The sequence below is a fragment of the Porites lutea genome, chromosome 2, assembly GCF_958299795.1.
Source record: "Porites lutea chromosome 2, jaPorLute2.1, whole genome shotgun sequence".
Lineage (NCBI taxonomy): Eukaryota > Metazoa > Cnidaria > Anthozoa > Scleractinia > Poritidae > Porites > Porites lutea.
Window position 1 is genome coordinate 18,759,966 of NC_133202.1, and position 22,002 is coordinate 18,781,967.

Sequence of the window (22,002 nt, forward strand, 5' to 3'; positions counted from 1 at the left end):
AAAGAAATGTACAAAAAAGCATAATGAAAGCGCAACATTGTTGTTTTGGTTTTTAAACCTATTGTCTTTTTGACGTTCTCGTTGCCGTCGTCGTCGTCGGACCTTAAGGTCCCTACATTGGTCCCTACTATTGACTGAGAGTATACTATACGGAGTATAGTATTGCTGGTGGTAATACGAAGGAAGAGACAAAAACAGTTCAGTTTTAATTGCCCGTCCCATGCCATATAATTTTTAAACAGTAGAGAAAAAAAGAAATCAAAGGCTTAACATATACCTTAAGTGTGCGTTTCTAGAAGTCTATTTGGTGCTGGCTAAAGGGTTCTTTTTAGAATCTGCATTGGTAACCTACGAGGAGTGCTGTCAATAGCATAGTCGGCATTGTGCAGGTTGGCGTTTTGGTGGACATTGAAGTTGGTTTTGTTGTTATCGTGCAATGGGTTCCTTTGCCATTGACACGTGACGTCAGTACCTCGTAACCTTTGACGTAATCATCTCCTAAATAGTCTCTTTAGTTCCGTTTGCCTCTTGCGATGCTTTGCAGAGAGGTGGAGGAATAGGTGGAGGAATCTTTAAACAGCAAATTGGATCCGCCGTACTGTGTGGAGTCAAAAATCTGGAATTTGTTCGAGTCAGTGTGAGTGAGACCATACAACCTGCTCATGTTTGTCAAAATACTGACAATGTCGCTTGTGTACTCGTTACGTTGTCTAGTTACAACTGCACGTGCTGGGTTTACCGCGAGGAAGCATCTCTTGTGTTGTCCAATATCTGATGAAATTAAATTGATATAGAAATAATAGAGCAGTTATCCAGTAAATGAGTGCAACACAAACGGCATAGTTACGATACTTAACAATTATTGAATGAGCCTGAGTATGATGTGAAGAATCATACTTCTCTTATATCGTTGCTCGCATCGAAGCGCCCGCAGCAGAGCACCATGGGTAAAAAAATTTGGTAATCTCTGCATCCAAGAAACTTTGGCTATGAGGAAATGACGTACCTCCATCCCTTCATGTAAGCCGGCATGAAATTTTGCATTTCAAGCACCCGCGCGTTTCGGCGGTAAATCGCATAGCTTCCAGGACTTTTAGAGATAAAAACATAAACAAGGCCGATTCTTTCTTTCGACTTAATTTTAATGTCTACATTGGCTTGGATAAAAGAGAAAGAGCTAGAGCGAGAGATAAAAAACAAAGAAGACCAATTTCGTTGGAAGAAAAACTTGAAAATTTTATAGCGGCGGTGGAAAAAGGGGAAATGCTAGCGGCCACCAAGGTGAAAATAAGCGGCAGCGAAAAAAAAAAGTGAACAGGAACACATAAAACGTGTAACCAGGAAGTTACTGGAGTTTCTCCTTGTAGTCGTGCAAAACAACGGTAAAGAAAAGTACAATTTTATTTGAGTAAACTATATTTATTTGAGTAAACTATATATATTACACTAACCAGAGCTACGCTTTTAGCCCTAGCTAAATCTATATATAGTATGCTTTGACAGGTGAGTTCTTGCGGGAAATTTATACAGCATCGTTTTCAAAAATGAGCTTGCTTCACCTTGCTTGATGCGTAAGAGAGTTGAAAAGTCTCAAGCGATCCTAGCCTTATTTGTGGCATTCAGGACTTGCATCTCGACTGGTATTTGATGTTTTTTTATTATTATTATTTTCATGAAGTCGAGCGTAGTTTATGTGGCTTTATGCACGTTTGTATGATTTGATCAGCTTTGATATAAGATCACAGAACTTTAAAAGCCTTTAGACATTTTCTGACCGCAAATAGAAAGAAAACGTCCCGAAGAATATTTAGTTTTAATTTTGAAAGCTTTGAGCGATTTTCTTGCCTCGCGTTCATCTTTAAAAAAAAAAACAAATACAAGGCAGCCCCCCCAAATTTTGGGCAACTCAGTTTTTTTGGGCAGCAAGAGAAAATTTGGGCAAAGCCAGTTTTTAAAGACGTCTCCATGGTTTCTCCATGGTTATTTGATTGAAGACCTGAACAGTAACCTGAAGTCGGCGTAATAATCCAGTTACATTCACACGAGACAGTGGTTACCTAGCATCATAAGTAATTTATATATTTGTAGTTTTTTATCGTTGGGCACTGTCCTGCACTGCACTAGCTGGCATGGGTTATTTCCAGTTGTGAATTGATTAGAATAAACTTCGCAGAACTTTCTAGAATCATCTCCACTCGAAGAACAGTGTATGGCAGATTGCATTAGCAATGGGTCTGAAAATGAAGAAGTGGCTGACTAATTTTCAGTTTGAATTACGAGAAGAATCTGAATTCTTTTAAAGAATCTATCGTTAGGTTTAAAATTATTCGCTAATTTGGTAAAGTAGACCGAAATGTTTACAAAACCGCTAACAAGAGCGCCGTGACACATACTAATCAAATCCATCGTTCTAGCAATCGGTGCAGAGCTGTCTCCACGTTCTTTCACACACGTTTTTAAATAGATTAAAACTACTATGAGGTTAAATTGCATGTCAAAAGCGCTTCGTTTTCTACAGATAACGGCCAAACATCAAGATACTCCTTTTCTTACCGTATTTATTACGATGAAAACTTAACCCGAAAATATCTTGATAACGCTCTTCCACATTCTGCTTAAACTTCACGAACATCGAGGCGACCGTATTGGAGAAAAAAGCTCCTGTGAACGATTTTGAAAGGTTCCCAATGCCGAGAATTATTGCTGAAGTAAAATAGGTAATGGCATCATTTCGTTGCTGTGACAACTCCGATGTCATTGGAACCCTGATCATGACAAATTTTCATCTTAATACAAATGCTTGTTTATGGCGACGTAGTTTATACTCAAACTTGGTATTGACCCTGAAAGCTAACTGTATGAAGCCACCTTCATATGCCAGCACGGCCTACGTTGTTGTAATACGGCCCTCCTTTCTTTCCGACTCTTTCGTAAAAATTTGGGCTACCTGCGAGATTTTTTTGGGCAAATGGTTTACCGCCCCCTCTGGCAAAAAATTTCCCGTACGCCTATGATCTTGTCGACGTTATGATGAAACAAGCTCGGCTCCAGAAGGGAAATAACGCGTAGAGACTTTTCCCGCCGGTTTTCCGCGAAGGTCAAGATATTATGACGTCAAACGTCGCCTGTCACGCCATGCTTTGAACAGAAAATAGTAACGAACATCCAAAGACTCGAGACCAACAAAAACATGATATAGAAATCCCACAAAACCGGCTGGTTTGATCAGGATCACAACTTATGATAGTTCAGAACGGCTGAATTTTTCCAATTTGTGAAATTTACTGAGAATATAGGACTGCCGGCCATTTAGTGTTTTGAAAACCTTGACCGGCAGTCGAGCTGAAGAAAGTTCTAAGTGTCTGAAAACACGGTTTCGTCTTCTGAGCCGAGCGTAAACCAAACGCTAGACTTGAGATCTATAAAGCACTTCAGGATCGCTTGACTTGTCTTAATCGACATATGATAGTTTAGATTAGCTAGAATCTTTCCATTTTGTGAAATTTACTGAGAATATAGGACTGCCGGCCATTTCGTGTTTTGAAAACCTTGACCGGTTACCGGCCATATAGCCACAGCGTAATAAAAGTGGTCTTAGGTGGGCGACTGAGTTATTTTGTTTAGGAAGAATTTATTTTCCAGGCCTAATCTTCTGTCATCGAAGATGACTGCTATTTTTGGGGGTGTACATCAAGACTATTAACTCGATGTAAAATTTGTTTAACCCTTGAACTGTTTGCAGATTCTTTTTCTCCAAAATTACTTACCCTTTCCCTCAAAATTCACATGAATGTGCCCTAAAGTTAACTGATCTGTGGACTACAAGTTTATTGTTTGATATGGCTGAATCTGTTTCGCCATGCGATTGGTCAAATTGCGGTCCGTAACTTGCTATACCGACCAAAATGTTTAAAGAAAATGCTCAATTCGGAGCTATAAATCTCTTTTCCTCGGAAAAAAAGGTTAAATAAAGTTATAAGACGCCTGTCAACCTTGAGGACTTGGATGTTGAGTTTGGCCTTCAACATTTTAAACTGTGTTTATTTGTGAACGAAGGCGATGAAGAAACTAACTCTTAATCTTATCGAAGAGGGTTCTAGTCAGTGTTTGAAACTTTTATCGTAGTACACAGTTAAGAAGACGAAAATAGACTGGCAGAGATTCGAGATGTTTTGCCTAAGAGAAAATGAGTAATTTCTTCGACAAATATGATAACAAACATACCTGCAACCGATCATCTTGACAAGCTTCTTTGCCATTTGCAGTGTTTTTTCAAAGACTAACGAAAGAAAGATAGAAGCAGTTCGAGGCAGACACAATGTCCAGTTTTCAAAAGACTCCAGCGTAACATTAACGAGTGAATACTTACAGTGCTCTTAGTTTTGACCGAATAAACTTTAAAATATGTCTTTAAACCTTGAGGACTGGGATGTTGACTTTGCCTTTGCCTTTGCCTTTGCCTTTGCCTTTGCCTTTAATGAGAAAGAAGCCGTAACCTTAGCGAGGAAGAGAAGTCTAGTCAGTGTTTGAAAATTTTAACGCAGATCATAGTTGAAGACGAGAATGAACTGGCAGAAAGAGAGGTTTTCCCAAAATCAATTAACGAGTGAGTCCTTCGACAATGACAACAAACTTACCTTGAAAAGCTTCTTTGCCTTTTGCAGTGTTTTTTTACAAGGACAAACGGAGGAAAGATGGAAACGACTTCTAGACAGAAGTGTCCGGTTTCAAAAATACTCCAGCCTTACATTAAAGAGCTAAAACTTACAGTGCTCTTAGTTTTGACCGAATAAACTTTTTAACATGGCGAATTTGTTTTTACTTTCTCGGAAACCCTTTGTTCTGTTCTATTGTTCTCGTGCGCCTGTCAAATGACTGTCAAATCGTGCGGCCTGCACTTGTTTCCGGTCCCCCAACCAGGAAGAAGTCAAATAATAAACATCCTATTAACCTCGTTTTTTCGGTCCGTACTGTAAATTACGGATCCTCGTTTTTTTCCATCGATTTATTCATATAGCAAGAAAATCATAAGACGTTGTATGAGAAATATTGTTTGCTCACTAAATTAGCAAAATGTGCATTGAATATCGCTTTGAAGCTCACCTTTAGCGTCTTCTTGTTTTTCTTTCCGTTCTGACTGGATTTCAGACCTCATAGCGGAGCTCCTTGAGCGCGAAGCGCGCGCGAGCGGAGCACCATAACTAAGATAAACTACCCATCCGAGAAATTTTAGTTATGACGTCAGCGTACGTCCGTCCGTACGGACTTTCCGGGTAGTGGAAAGTAGTCCGCATGGACTCTTGGGGTAGGGGAAATTAGAGATTTTTTGACGGGAAATCGCATGGCGCAACGTCGCGCAATTATATCGCGCAACTGGTTTTGAAAAAAGAAATTTCAAAGCAACTTAGCAAAAAGATTTTTCGACAGAGCCTTTATAACTTTTTATTACAACTTACTAAAGCTATTATGTCAACAAACAACAGCAGAGAGATTTTAGCGTGTAGACGACAGGTTTTAAGCAGAGAGCAAAGAGAAGGTGAACGGCAGAGAGCAAGATTCAACACGCGTAGAACAAGCGAAGACGATCGCCAGTGAGAGCGCGTTAGAAGTAGAAGAAGAAGACAAAATTTTAGCGAAGAAAGTCGGCAAGTAGAAAGAGTCAGAGCGAGAAGAAGGAGAGAAAGTTATAGTGAAAAACGCCGGCAAGCAGAACGAGACAGAGCTAGAATGAACAGACAAAGGCAACGCGCAAGAGAAATACAAAGGCAAAGAGAACGGCAGCAAAATAATGACATGATGACAGAATATGTTGTGTTAATGTCACTATGGCCCCGCGTTATTAACATTTTGATTTCACACTGATCTCGGACGCGAAAATTCAGCCAGTCATTTAAAAATACAAGCAGGGAAGACAGAGGCTTTTCACTTTTCTCACCTTAGTCACGCGTTGATCACGCTCTAAGACCGTCCAATTTTTATGCTCTGATTGGTCAAAATTTGACGGGTGAGTTCATGCAGAAAATTTATACAGCATCTTGAACCTTGTTTACTTTGACAGCCGAAGCTGACAGAGTATTTTGTCAACTTGTGATGTTTTTACTGTCTTTTTCCACTGGATGCTTAAAATGAAATACAGCTGCTATCAACAGTCTTCTTTGATTCATGGCTGGTTTGTTTATTGAATTTTTGGTTGGGAAATGCGCCGGTTGTCAAAGTTGGAAATCCGATTTCGGATGTATCGTTTTCGTTTTTCACCTTGCTGGATGCGGGGTTGAAAAGTCCCTCAAGCGATTCTGGCCTTACTTGATAGCTTTCAAGAGCTGCATATCGAATGGTAAGCCTGAGTAATTATTGTATACAGTGTATGTTTGTTTCTTTATATCTAATTTCATGAAGTCGAGCGCAGTTTATGAGGCTAATTTATGCACGTTTGTATTAAGATCTGAGACAATGATCTGATCTAGTATATATAAGCTTACAGAGCTTTAAAAAGCCTTTAGTCGATATTTTCTCTCCGCATATAGAATGAAAAAACGTTCTGAAGAGTATTTAGTTATAATTTTGGCTGTAGAAAGAAAGCTTTGAGCGATTTTGTTGCCTCGAGTTCATCTCTGAAAACAGTAAACACCAGGAAGCCGGCTAAAAGCTTTAGGCTTAAGCGTAAAGACTCAGGATTTTTAGAGACGCTTTAATACTTGTCTTCGTGAATGAAAATTGTTGTCTCTGTAAATGTTTCACCGAATTACATTTCTTTTATTGATTGTGAGTAGTCTCTTGCCATTTTAATCGCTTTGCTGTTTGTTTTCAGTCGTTCATAGACAACGCTTGCAGGAGTACTCAAAATGCTGCGCGTATCAAACGCTTTTTAAGATTACACATCGTTATAAAACCATTAAATAAAAAAAATAAACAATAAATTCTTTATTATGTTGTAGCGTAACTCTTTTAATGTTCACTGAAAATTTGGCGCTTGTCAAAAGTGACAACCGGCTGGCCGTATAGGTGATTTTGGAAATTTTTTGAACGGTTTTGCTAAAAGCCCACGCGTGTTTCGTACGGTTCTGAATATTGAATGAGTGCAATTTGTCTTGAAAAATTGTGAAATACTGCATTTTGTCTGAGGTCTGTATGATAAAAACAGCGCCTCATATTTCTGTTTCACCTCAGATGTGATGCATAAAAAGTATGAAATGTTGGTTTACACGCTCCCAGAGTTGTTGGCAAGATTTTGTTAATAGTCAGGTCTCTTAGTGCAAAATATAGGCCGGATCGTTACAGAGGTGACAAAAGTGTCAAACTTGGCACAGAGCTTCCTTAGCACCTACCGATTAATACTGGAGGGGGTGCCCGTTACAAATGGTCCTAATTACAGATAAAAGGGGGGGTTAACTTTCACCTATAATAGCAGATTGGGTGCCCTGTGGTTAGTACTCTTCTTGTTTGATTTGGCTAGAAAACATTTGTTGCAAATCTTTAAGTTTTTAATTTGGTAATGTTTAGTTGTTGTTACACTATTCAAAATAGCTTTACATGTACATAATACTGACTAGCGCCCAGTCTCCACACGGCAAGTGTGGCCATGTTCATTGTGCGGACTGTGCGGCTATCAGTGTCACTGCTAAGACTTGCCAGTGATAATATCATTACATATCAATTTAAACAGATCACAAAGCCAGCTTTCAAAGATGTCACACAATACCATAAAACTCAAATGTATCACATCCTAAACGATAGAATCATTAAAGTTTGACATGCCACATGAGCGACCTCATGAACCGTAACTGACAACGCGCCCACTTTGTAATTGTGCGGCTAAGATTAGATTATAATTTGCTTCGTTGGTAACCCTGTCCTTGAGATAATGATTAAAACATGTCAGCCTCGTCGTCAGGGGGAAGAGGAGGAGCAAGGGTGGCACAGTTGGTTAGTGTGCAGCCTTCGGGGCGAGAGGTCCCGAGTTCGAGCCCGGTGTCAACACCTCCTTATTTCAACTTCTCTTTTTTCTGTGTAGCTTTGACTAGCTTTAAATACCCTTAAAACGGAGAATTACTGGAGAGAGGGGGGTAAAAGGAGCGCACCGTCGACCTCAGGTTTATCACCTATTATTACTGTCACGAATTATTGACGTAAAATATGGTCGCTTTACCTTTTTCTACCTTTTTATTAAGCCCTGGGGACGAGGTTGTAAAACATGCCTCTCCTGGAATTTTTAACACTCTTTATTTTTTGCACATTTGCATTTAAAAAGAAGTGTATGAGGTCCCTGCATGCCTATACACCTGCCTGTAAGCGGCTCATTGACTTCAGAGCCCTTGGACCAGAGTGTTAATGGTAGGTCTATACGATCTTTCAAAAAAAAGGAAGGTCGTCGCGTGCGTTACAATTTACAAACAAACTAACTTCAGAAGTGCTGAAATTTACAGGAACAAGGCCTCTTTTAGCCAACCAATGATGCATCATTTATGAAAATGAATGTAATTTGTTTGATGTAATTAGGCGAATACCCCGTGGTTACGAAATCGTACGATCATGAATTCCTCAAGAGCAATTCAGTTACCAACTTTTCACAAAATAATGCAGTGGAAAATTACATAAAATACCAAAAAAGCAAGGGTCAACAATAATTATGGCCTGGTCCCTTATAATATTGGAGTGGTCATGATAAAGAAGCCCATCAACCCCAACTTTGACCACTCAAACAGATTTTTAACAGATTACATACTGCAAAACTTTGCATTCACTTAGGCTATGTTGCCACACCAGGAGCCTAGAAATCGGCTCCTGGTCACACCTTGTTTTTATTGCTGAATATCATTCTAAAGAGTTTTACTAAAGAGCTTTACGAAATATTTTGTTAGTAGCGGTGTTTTGAACATGATTGATATTTAGAGATGGTGACAAAAACGAACACAGAAAAAGTCACAAAACAAGACGCATGAAGCAACCGCAATCTAATATTCGTTTTACACCGATATAATGGCTTCTTTGGCTGCTATGCTGATGTCTTGAAGATGGCCGGTAGTATCACAGCTAGTCCCGGGTTAGGTATACCGTTTATTACCAGTTTCACGGTTCCTGAGACTTTGGGCCTGTTAACATAAAGGTGGGGGACCCCAGGTAGGTGAGGTAACCTGCTTAGGTGGGGTAAAAAAATAACCCTCCTTTACATACAATCTTACAACCCCGCCATCCTGGGGTGCAGTTTCTCAAGATTATATAAATGGTCGCTAACCATGTAAACAAGAAAAATGCTGGCAAACCACGTCTACGCTCAATTGCTGCTCTTGCTGCAACCTTCAGTGTTGTGGCTTTCTATTGTTACCTTTAATAATTATGTGAAGCCACCCAGCGCCAAAGTGAATTTTGCGCGAATTTGATGTATCTCGAATCCGACCCCGACTAGCCTGGGTTTCCTCACCTTGAAACGTTGACATGGCGAAATTTGACCTCAGCTGAGAGGGTTACCTGGTGTGACAGACCGGGCTACCCACCTTGAAGGGTGACCCCACCTATCATGTAAACGTGATCAAATTAAAATGAGAGATTATATGGACAGGCGGGTTACCCCACCTAAGTGGGTTACCATTCCTACCTGGGGTCCCCTTCCTCCATGTAAACAGGCCCCAAAAGTTAGCCCGGCCCCCTTTCTACAGTTTCAGCAGTTAAACTATTCACCATTTATCATTTGAGTCAATCTTGTACCACTTGAGTCTCACTTTTACGACTTGATAAGCTGTTATTATTTTTGGACATCAGTGCTTCAGTGCCAAATGTAGAAGCTTCATGATAAACTGTGCTGTTTTTTGAAGCTTGGGCTAACTTGTTTCTTTTTTTCGTTTATGAGACCAGATTCTTTTTTGTTTGTTTTTGCTTTGTAAAGCTTAAACAAACTGCGGAAATTGTAAATGATATAACTTGTGCCACGGTGCTTGCTTCTCTGTCAAAACATGCACTTGCGTCCAGCAGATAACTGGATAAAGAGAGACTGAAAGGCATCCAGGCCTATGTTAAGGTGAAAAACTAATTACCTCCCTAGGAAAGAACTATTTTGGGTACTGTCATTTCGTTATTTGTTCTTCATGAATAGCTGTCATAAATCCGTGATAATATGTGATAAAACAGACTCTTTGACAATTTTTTTTTTCTAAAATTTTGTTTGCTTTCTTCAGCTTAAAGTGACATGTAGTACTTGATAAATAAGGCTTAAGCCACACAATAAGGCCTCCTCTAATTGAAATACATTAGAAAAGGAGAAGAGACCCCAGAAGCTGAGTACTTGCAAGTTATGAAGCAAAGACGAGGCGATCTTAGAAATGACTTATGAAAATGTGGGCGGACTGTGGACTTGCTTTAAGGGCACAGTAATAATCAACTTAATTATACAATCAATAAGCAAAAATGGATGGGAATGCCAGATGTTCGAGTGAAATTGTTGTTTACAACCTGAGAATAGAATTTAGAGTGATTTAAGGTATTAAATAACAATTTTTAATCAAAACACCACAGGGGCCCCAGCAGGTGAAATGTACAATAATTAAATCCTGTTTAGCACGCTTCAGTGGCATATTTGCAGTGGGCACCCCCTCTAATATTCATGGTACTGCAATAAGCTATCGCTGTGCAAAGTTTGGTGCTTTTGTCAACTCTGTAACGATCCTGACCCTAAGAGACCTGACTATAAGTAAACTTGTCGAACGTGAAATATTCGGCCTGATTTGTTTTTTCCATGAATTCGTTTTCCAGGCCTAATCTACTGTGATCAAGAGCTATTATGGCTCTTAAATGTGATCGACGATGATTGCTATTTTTTGGGTGTATATATACCGGCTATCAATTCGATGTAAGATTTTTTTTCACTCTAAAATCACTTAGACTTAGCTTTCCCTAAAAAGTCACATAAGTGCCCTTAAGTTAACTGATTTGTGGATTACCAGTTTATTGTTTGATTTAAATCATTAATTTATTAATGGGAGCTTCGCTTTTAGCCCTGGCTAAATCTATATATTAGGCACTGTTTGATGTCTTTTTTCGAGCGACCGTTTTTCACCCAAAAGTTTATAGGCGAATCTTTGCTGACGTCATTGTTTACATTTTTCCTCATTAGCATACGACTTAACTAAAAGAATCCGTGGCCGTATATACGAACTAAATTCAAAAATTGAAAGAGCTGATAAACGTAAACAATTTGTGCAATTTTCAGCTTATTAAAAGCAATATTGAAGGAAATATGAGCCATCTAAAACTGCTAAATTGATGGGTGGCAAAAAAGTTAATGAGCCATACATTCTATTGTAAAATTTCGAGTTTTTAAAAGAGAATTTCTCCGAAGCCATTTGGTATATCGGGCTCAATTTTCAGAGATAACTGAAATTGCTATGCTCTTTCAATATCCAGGTGTTTTATTTTATTCGCTTCATCAGATAATGATAAGCATATGTTAATGAGGCAGAAAGGGTAAACAAAGATTCGCCTATATCTTGTGCATCTTTATCGAGAAATTAGGAGATACAGGTCTGTTCAGGTCTACAATTTATACTCCAAATAGCACATTTCGTCCGTCAAGTGGCCCTCTTGCTATTCTTGCGATTTTAGACAATATTTCGCCGTCAAACGAGTAAAATGTTCCGCCGACTGTTCAGCCATTTTGTTCTCACTACCAAAACAACGGAACCTCGTCCCCAGATATTCTCGGTTAACGGTTAAATAATTTGCAAGTTCAATGTGACAAAATTCCTCCAAATTTGGTCAACAGTAGCTGTTTATGATTAATTATGCGTTTGCTTTTAGCCAATCAGAAACAGAAAAATATTTTGAATGAATAATAATTACAATTACAACATGAAATATAAATACCGGTAGGTGGAAAATGACGATAAAGGTGCAGTGTAGTCTTTACTCTGGACACCTTTGTGTTGAATATAAGGGGGCGCGCGGGGGGGCAGCTAGTCCAACATGTTTAAATCAACATACAGTGGATACTCTTTTAAAGGCGGACAGCTCTACTTACGGCCGCCATAACAAAACCCCGTTAAACGCCCATGCAAACTCTGTATTTTTGCACTCCCGTGAGCAGACAATTCCCTTGGGCGGCCGAAGACACTTTCAGGGCTTAACTTAAAAAAATAGAGTTTAGCTTTGCTTTTAAGTTCTCGTTAGCAGACACCTGAAATTAAGGAATCTTCTACGTTTTAGTATATCAGTCGATTGTCACAATGTATTTTTTTCATTTTCAGTGTTTGTTTGTTTTTTCACATACACGTCCAGTTATATTTTTTCTGTAATAGAATAATAACAATGATACTAATAACAATTCTTTTGACCGTCATAAAAGCTTAGAACGGTTTTTGTGTCATTGGCTTTTGCTGGCTTGGATTCTTTACTGGTAAGGTGCTAATATTTCACACAATATCTACCTCGTCTTTTTCCGTCTTTGCATAGGTATTGATAGTCCGTCACCCCGCCATGTTGTCCATTAGCGACCACGTCAAAGACAGTTGTGTGTACAGCAAACGCTACGTCGCCCTTGCCTTCTGCCATGCACATAAATGCCCCACGGTAGCCAGCGTACCTGTTTTTATTGGCGTCTTCTGAGCACTTGTCAGCTCCAGTGCCGTTGCAGAGTGCGCAAAGCTTGTCGGAAACTTTGCCCGATGGGATGTATGATTTCACCCCTAAAAGAACAAAAAGGTATTCCTTTGCAAAACAATAGCCAACCGAGATTTGAAAATTTAAATTTAAAAAAACCTTCGTTGGGGGCTCAAAGTAAATCGAGTGTATATTTTAGGATCGTTTCAATGTAAGAATTCAAAATTAAAGTTGACAAAAATGATTGGTAATTACAAACATATTTCATTCATTTTTCGCTCTTATAGACCTTTACATATAGAGTATTTGAATACGTAAATGTAAAGAACTGAGTTTTTAACTGATCGAAAATACCGTTTTGAAATAAAAGTGTTTCATTCATTCATTCATTCATTCAACGTATGAAAACTCTATTTAATAAAAATATCTTGCATGTTGCCGTTCATCTATTTAGTTAATAGATAGATTAAGCATCGCGTTTAAGGCAAACGGCAAATGTGAATTTTTACCACGTGACCAATGTAGATTGCCGTTTGCTGTAAACGCGATGCTTAACTAATCTCTCTAATGATCATGACAGATGACGTCAACGAGCTGAGCCACAGGCGAGTGTGTCACTGATGTTTTTACCACATTTATCACATTTTGACGTCTTCTGTGACCTGTTACAGAAAAGACCCACGAAAATATGGAATCTATTCGTTTTCTAAGATGAATAGCAGAAGAGAGAAGAAAAGATGACATACTTGCCTCGAACCGCTTGACTGTTCGAGGATTTGTGCCAGGTTATTAGTTATTTTTTAAGTTCCAAATGCTACTTTTCGTCCGTCTCTGGCGGCTTCTTTAATTTCTTCTTTACCTTACTTGTATACGGTTTCTCCGAGAAGTTTTTCAAAGCCTTCACTTGCTCAAAGCAGAATAATCGCGAAAACATTTTCAAAACTGTGAGTCTCTCATACCCATTACACACAGTTATAAGTGTACATTTTGTACGCGATATTCGCATTTAACCCCCTGACAATCCTAAGTGAGACATTTACTCTCCCCCCAAGCGAGACGCCTGTCATCCCCTTCTCGTTTGTATGGTAGTCCCCCCGGGATCCACTGGCAAAGGTTCGTCTAGTTTGTGATTAGTAGTCCATATTAAAGAGGATCTCACCTGGGACACAGCTCTGACTGTAAAAAGAAGCTGCATAATCGAAGTCTTGGAAACCTGTCCTACACCTCAGAGCAGGTATGTTTCGGCGCTTCAGATACCCTATGGGAATGTTCCATCCTAATATTCCCCGAGCTGCGGCATGACAGGCCTTTTTCCCACGGAGACTGTTTAGGTTGAATCCTTTATTGTTCCTTTTCACGATAGCAACTAAGTAGTTCTTTTCTTCATGTTGCTCAGAAACAGTGGGGACGAGTTTGTGGTCTTTACCTATTGTGGGCGAAGGAAACAAACGATGACAATTTCTACTCAAGTGAATACGCTTCTTCTTTCTATTTGTTGACTAAATCTAGTTTCTATGGGGTTTTCCTAATCAAACTGACCATAAAATTAAAATTGAATACAGCAGACCAGAAACCGTAGATAAAAACAAGAAGGAAAAGAGATCTACATTAATAGAATTATAGCATGCTCATTTGACCATGGAAGATAGAAGATCGAAGAACAAGAAGAAACGGAAAAAGTACTAAGAAATAGAAAAAGGGGAGAAGCCGGTCTGTGGAACTTTAAAAAAAAAGTCGAGCTGGTACCCATCGTCACTGGCGCCCTCTGAATGCCAACAAAAGGTTTTTCTGTATCTAAAGAAAGTAGGACTTGACGGGAGTTTGCAGTAGAACGAAAGCTTGCAATTGTTTAATGGGAACAACAAGAATTATAAGAAACGTGATGGATGCCTAAGGCAACGGGAGGTCACCTGGTATATATTAGGAAATGAATCGGTTTAAGGACAAAGAAATAACAATAAAAATAATAAATAGGGTGAATGAGGAATGGGATAAGAAAAAATGAAAAACCGTCCCTGTTCCAGTATATCAAGGGTTGCCATCAGTTAATGTTAGAATTAGCTGAATCGTGAATTTTTTTTTCATTTGTTCTCATTAGGATATTATTAGAAGCAATACCGTACAGCTAATCGAAATAACTACAAATTTACATAGAGTGAATCAACGTACCTGCTGCATACAAATGCTCAGCATCCAGTGTGACTAGGTCAGCCTCTCTAGCTTTTATTTTAGCCATGCAATCTTCATATGAACTTCCATTGACACAACCGACAGCCACTTTTGATTGCAAACCTAATGCTGTTTTGTTCACATGATGGATGAAACTCTGACATTTGGCCATCTCTGCGGCCAGCTTTACACACCATTTAAAGCTGATACTGCCTTGGCTGATTGGTGCTGCAGAAAAATGTATAAAAACATTGGAAATTGAGGTCAGTAACTGATGTTGTCTGGTATTATTATTAGAATTTATATCGTTTGGACAAAGTGGAATAAATTCAAAAATGGAAGGCTTTTTGCCCTTTGACAAAACAGAAATCTTGCGCACCGATTACGCCCCATGCAGGAAACAGAGGTTAGGGACCGAAGTAAAAAACAATATATCATCGCGCAAGAGAAAATCTTTTATAAGCGCCGAGTACCCCTAAAAAACATTCCTGCACTAGCTAAAAGAAATTATGCAAGGGGAATTTCAACGAAAAACATTCATGCGGCCCGAAAATTCCTCACCCCCTCCATAACTTTTCTAAGGATCCGTCCCAGCCTGTATTTCGTGTAGAATTGCATAATTGAGTAAAATCTCGCATTCTGATTGGTTAACGAACCGAGGTATTTAGTGTGGAATTACGAGTTGAAAACGAGGCTAAGCTATATTGTTTCGCATCTACGTAACAACTATCGTCCAATTCTAACACAACAACTGCCAAAAAGGTTTTCTACAATGTCATTTTAAAATGTTTTCAAAATCATTGTCACGTGCACATACGAGTCATGTTCATGGGTTTTTAGTTGGCCTTAGAAATTAAATAATTGAGCAGATAAAAACAGAGTGGAACAGTGAGATGAGACGAATTAAGTGTTTAAAGCTAAGATAACTCTCTATCTCTGCTTAAGACTGTGCGGAGTAGGTCAAACCTACCGTCCCCCAGAGACATATATTTTTAATCCAGTCAGTTGTTTCTCGCCATTTACATCCCAACCGGAATTTCCGGGAATTTGTGGTAAATGGTAAACAACACATTTCTTCCTTTAAGTGGACCGTGCGTTGGAGGCGCGTAGGAGAGGGGTTCGAGGGGTTCGAACGAACCCCGTTTGCAGGTCAATGATGGAGGACTAAAAACACAAGCTTTTAATTTTCAGCTTTTATATAGCAAATAGTGGAGGAATGGAAAACAAACTTTGAGTGTTTTAGCTCAGTTTAAAATAACCCTGAAAGAAAACGCTAACAGTATCTGGAAAGTCTTATGGGCACAAATAACAATTGTTAGGAGTTTGAGTCCCTTCCGAAAGGTAATTGACTAAGTATGCAACTTTTATAACTTTTAGGCTAAAATTCGTAATGTTGGATTACAAAAGCGTGCGTTTAGACGTGTGTACTGTTGTGTTGTATTAAACATCGATCGTTTTACGAGTACCTAGCTGGTATGTATCACTATGTATGAATGTTCCAAGTCAAACGGAAATATTGTTGTTATGACTAAAAATACCTGTTATTTTAGACTTGATCGAGTTTGAAATATTCATGTGGAGACTACTGAAAATGGCATTTCCAGGTTTCTAGTTTTTAACATTTTCTGGGGGAGCAATTTGCCCCAAGAAACCCCTAGAGGTTCGCGCCTTTGGCGCTCGCAGTATTTCCCACTATTAAGAAATATTCGTATCAGCACGAACACCCCTTCTCAAACCCCAGCTACGCGCCTGCGTTGGTAAACCAACCAATATCGCGTTGGAAGCGACAGCAAGACCGACTCAAGACCGCTGCCCCATTGTTGTTCGCTAACGAAAGCACGATCAAGCATGCCACTTGGAGCGATAGCTGTCGTCTCTGATACCCTGTTTTCGAGCTCTATGTAATACAAGTCTTCTCTTTCTATTTTTCGCAATTAATTTCCAAAGAAAGACCGACGAGCACTGTATTTCGGCTTTTTGCTAGCAAGTCCCAGCAGTAAAAAGCCGCGCATCGAGTTCGATCGAGTGAATAGCACGGGAACACGTGCTTATTCCCGTGTTTTAATGAAGTGCAACTTGTGAAAAAGGTTTGACGCAGGTTCGACGTTTGTTACCACGCTGGTAATTTATTCGACGCGATTTAGGCCTGGGGTAAACGTCGAATCTAAGTCGCGTCGAATAAATTAAAAATAGGTTCGACAAAGAGTCGACTTAATTCCAGCGTGGTAACAAACGTCGAACCTGCGTCGATACTATTTCATTAAAACACGGGAATAAGCACGTGTCCCCTTGCTATTGACTCGATGCGCGGCTAGTTACTGCTAGGACTTGCTAGTGAAATACCGAAATACAGTGCTCGTCGGGCCATTCTTTGGCAATTAATTGCGAAAAAATAGAAAGAGAAGATTTGTATTACATACAGCTCTGAGAACAGTGTATCTGAGACGAACACAAACACTGAGCATTTATTGCAAATAGATAATCTGCATCTCAAGCATTTATAATTAGTGTTCAGATCATGAAACACGAAAAACACATTTCCATCACTTTGTGCGATGTCAGCAATGATCTTCGATGGCTCGCCCTTCCCGGTCGCAAAATTGTCTCTGTACAGCGCATCCTCGTCAGGGGGGGAATAGCGTTTGACAGATGGGAGAGTCGGTGTTTTTGTGACGTTTGCGCAGTCCATCACATTTGAATCAATTATTTTGTAATTTGCTTGATTTATGAATTGAGGTCAGCGAGTGTTTAGAACGGCGTTCCCTGAAACGCCGTACCACTGTCGCATTATCCGACTTGGCAAGTCGAACTTATGCTGGAGTCGAACCTGTTAATTTGATTCGAACTTAACTACTGCAAACGTCTCCCCATTCATGCGCCTATTTCAAATTTAATAGGTTTGGCGAATTAAGTTCGACTAAGATTCGACGTTTGCCCCAGGCCTAAGCACGTAGTTACTGCTGGGACTTGCTAGCAAAATGCCGAAACACAGTGCTCGTTGGGCATTTCTTCGGCAATTAATTGCGAAAAACAGAAAGAGAAGACTCGCGTAACATACAGCTCTGAGAACAGTGTATCAGAGACGACAGCTCGAGGTGTCTTCAAACACTGAGCATTTATTGCGAATAGGCAATTCGCATCTCAAGCATTTATATTTATTATTTGTATCATGAAATACGAAAAAAAAAGCATTTCCATCACGCTGTGCCATGTCAGCCACGACTTTTGATAGCTCGCCATTACCGGTCGCGAAATTGTCTTAGTTTATACAGCGCATGCTCATCGGGGGGGGGGGGGGGGGGAAGCGTTTGGCAGATGGGAAAGTAGGTATTGTTGTGACGTTTGCGCAGTCCATCACATGTGAATCAATTATTTTGTAATTTACATGATTTTTGAATTGATCAGGCAGGGAGTTAAGCGCGCGTTACCGTCGCATTATCCGACTTGGCAAGCCGAACTTGTGCTAGGGTCGCACCATTCATGCGCCTTTTTCAAAATTAATGGGGTTCAAAGAATTAAGTTCGACTAAGATTCGACGTTTGCCCCAAGCCTTAAACTCCCTAATTGTAATATCACTGAGCTTCGGGTTTTAAATTTTAACGGCGCAATTATTGGGCTGGTACTAAATATCAGAAGGCTGGTATAAAATTGCCAAATGTAATAACGGGTTACCGAGTCGGTCATGCATTACCTGAGATCAGGTTCTATTTTCGTTTCGCTTTGAAAGTAACATTCCGGTGGGCTAGGCGAAACGAAAAAAGAGCCTGATACAAACCTTCTACGAAACGTCCGCCGCCCACTTTCTTGATTGATTGACTTATGCCGAATCAGCCAACCAAAATTACTTCCGTTGCATGCTTTTTTTCAGTATGCAAATTTTTCATACGTGGGAAAAATGTAGAGTCGCTGACTTAAAATATAGCTGTTATCTTTTTTTCAACTAACAATAAAACAGTCACCACAATCACATTTAATTTCTTACGAGATTAAAGATCTTAGAGGTTACTTCTGTTGCCGTAATACGTTTTCGAAAAGACGGAAACACGATGTTCCGGTTTTAATATTTTGGCTAGGCGCGCTCAATTTTTAAAAAAGTGAAATTTCTATGTTTCTGCTGCCTTTATATTTTCCTCGGCAATTTTCCTCGATTTTCAGTGCATAAATTTTTAAAACTCTTGGAGAAACATACCGCGACCTTTTTCAAAGGAAAAATAAATTATCTCAGAACAAACCAAACGAGTTCTCAAGTGCATTTAATTTAGTCCCATGAGTACACTTTGCAATTTGCGAATTTTAAAATACTAGAAACAACCGTCTAAAAAAATATTTTTTTTATAAATCTAGGTAAATATTATCTGGCTCTTTGGAAAGACGAAACAACACTACGAAAACGGCATGCTTAACCAACCCATAAACAAAATGAAAAACAATATACAAACACGATTTGTAGTTTTCCTTTATAGTCGTGTTGTTGTTTCACTGCAGGTCTGAAAAGCTCCCTAATTTACTAATATATATATATAATCGAAGTTAACAAAACATCAAACAGCCAACGTGCGAGGACACCAGTTTTCCTGGTTAATTTTTTACAAAAAGCGAAGGCAAACAACAAGTCTGTTATACCTTAAGACTAGCAGCACTAGCTTTTATAATAATGCCTAAAAAATTGCTTGAACAGCGATGTGATATTTTTCGTCTAATACTTCACAGCTGGCGATTGAGGTTTCTTTCGCAGTGAGCCTCCGCTTGCCTACCCCGTTCAAAGAAGTCATTCCCGGCTAAACGTTCAAATGAAACCAGTTTTAAGATGATGACAGTATTTTGACTTGCACTTCTTTGTTGCTAAATCAAAAGGCATCTTGTTCGTGGTCAACAACCTGCAGAGGGATTCAACTCCGCGATACACTACATACATACATACATACATACATACATATACTTTATTTATGCTCGAAATTTACAGAGTAGCTGTAGAGCTAATATATTCGAGAAAATAAGTTAAAATAAAATAAAGTATGCTATATTACAATTCCAATATTATTTATAAACTATATACAACGTTATACATGCAGAGGGAAATATAACTTGTAAATCTACTGTGGAAAGCTTCATATCTGAGGATCTCCTGCTTTGAATTCTAGAAAATTTAATGTTTTGTAAGTGTCTGGAAGAGAGTTCCATATTTTGCTAGCTAAGTATGAAAAAGAGTGCAGACCGTAAGTCGTTGTTTTTGGGGTGGGAAGGGCCAGGATATGATTTCCGCGCAACACTCACATTACTTCCGTAAATGAAGCAAATAATGAGAAGATATGGACAACCATTTGAATTTTCTGAATTTCCATGACACATATTAGAGCATATTTTCCTACCACAAGACCGTAAAACTGTAAAAAAAAAAAAATACAGCAAAACCTTCTCTCCGCTGACGGCGGATCATTCACGAAGATTTTTAGTGCTATCAGCCACGGGAGGAAAAAGCGCTTTCAACTTCCGTCGATTCTAACAGCCAATCAGCGTTGCGGCCAGAATCCGGCCGCAGTGAGCACAAGCGTGTGAGACTTTGGATCAGGCCCAATTTTAGCGGGAGCACTCAAGAGAAAATGTATGAGAAGTGCTAAAATTTGGCCTGGTCTCAGGTTAGTCATGCAAGAAAGATTTCATTTCTTATATCAGGCCAAATACACTGAAATACATGCTTGCCTGTTCTTTGCTTGTTCCGCAAAAAGCTTTGCATTTCTTAAGCTTCAGTACCGAAGTGCAAGACCGAAACGATTTGCTGGCTGAACACCAGTGCAAGCAGGTTCGATTTATGGCATTTGAGGATTTCGTAGTACTATTTGCAAAAAGTGTTTATAAGGTTAAAATAAGTGAAAATACTTGCCTTCGCGGAATTTTCCCTTCCAGTCAACAGAAAGATGGTCCTTTTGGTGTCAGAAAGATTCGAAAAGTTATAATTATATATCCGTTTGAAATAACGATCATACAGCAAACCATCCACATCAATTAACTAATGAACCGCTGATCGAAGAGATCAAACTGCTGAATCTAACAAATCTCTCTGAGTAAAGGGAAAAAAGGCAGGGTTCTTACCATGACATTCGTGTGTCACTTCCATAATCAGTGTCCGATAAGAGTTTACTTAACCGCACAGAATTACTGACATCCGTGCAAAAAAGGGTTAAATGGCTTATCCTTACGTGAACTGAACAAATTCGCCTTCGAATGCCGTAAAATATTGCCTAAAATTAGCACAACGAGGAACTAAGCAAGCGAGGCACTTGGTCAGCATGGGGAAATTACAAACCTCTTAACTGTAAGCCAAAAATTGACTGGGCTTGTACACATCCGACTGACCCAAAAGCAGAGCTGCAAAAGCGGATTTTTTATTCTTACCTGAATAAGTACTTTGAATGGCAAACAAGGCTACAAAAACGAGGACAAGTTTCGTGGACATCTTAAGGTTGAAAGTGTAAACAACTTCCGTAAAGCTCAAGTAGAATGAAAGCCGTTTACAACTGCTTAGATCAGAGGTTCGGGACTATGGGACTGATTGCATGATGACTGAGGTACAATGTGTTGCAAGTATTTATAGAGGTCACTCCGTCTGATTAAAGAAAGTGAAAACTTAAATTGCCATATAAATATAATTTTGGCAGCAGATATTCAGTAGCCTTAGCAGTGCACACCCCGCCTATTGGAGGATGGCCATTGTTTTCGTCGTCTTCCTCGTTTCTTCTTCTTCGCCGTCCTCTTCTTCTTCTTCGTCTTCTTCTTCTTCTTCTTCTTCTGTTTGTTATTTTAAAGTTTTAGATGTTACGGATTCTGCGTAAAATGAAATGAATATTAAATTGCCTAATTTATAATTTTTGCTCGCCGCTTATTGGATTACTGGTGACTATCTGTTTTCTTTCCTTTTTTTATTTACAAGTAACACCAAATATGTGTATATATTCATGTTGCAAAGAAAGAAAATTGTTTTAATTGGAGCAAATTGTTTTACCCGGCCTCTGAGAAGAGTAAAGGATGATTTTATTATAATTCAGTAATCATTGTTTCTTCTTTATACTTCAGTAGTATTCTGGTTTCAAGTATTTAACTGAAGCGAAGCTGTTGTTCCATGCATCCTACTTATTGGAGAATGGCCAGAGTTTTTTCATTTCAGCACTTTCAAAAAAAATAAAATTTACCGAAATACGCGCATTGTTGCATTCCACAATTTTCACTGCCGACTCTTTTGCTACGTATGAC

At 39.2% G+C, this 22,002-nt stretch overlaps 1 protein-coding gene across 1 annotated transcript; it reads right to left on the reverse strand.

Moving 5' to 3' along the window:
- Positions 1-232: 232 nt before the first annotated feature.
- On the reverse strand, positions 233-21,315 carry LOC140927955 (serotransferrin-like). Its single transcript, XM_073377661.1, has 5 exons — positions 21,148-21,315; positions 14,755-14,982; positions 13,745-14,011; positions 12,414-12,671; positions 233-771 (listed from the first exon to the last, which is right to left on the reverse strand). Exons 1-5 carry the CDS (start codon positions 21,206-21,208, stop codon positions 512-514), a joined length of 1,074 nt encoding a protein of 357 aa, XP_073233762.1. The 5' UTR covers positions 21,209-21,315; the 3' UTR covers positions 233-511.
- Positions 21,316-22,002: the final 687 nt, after the last annotated feature.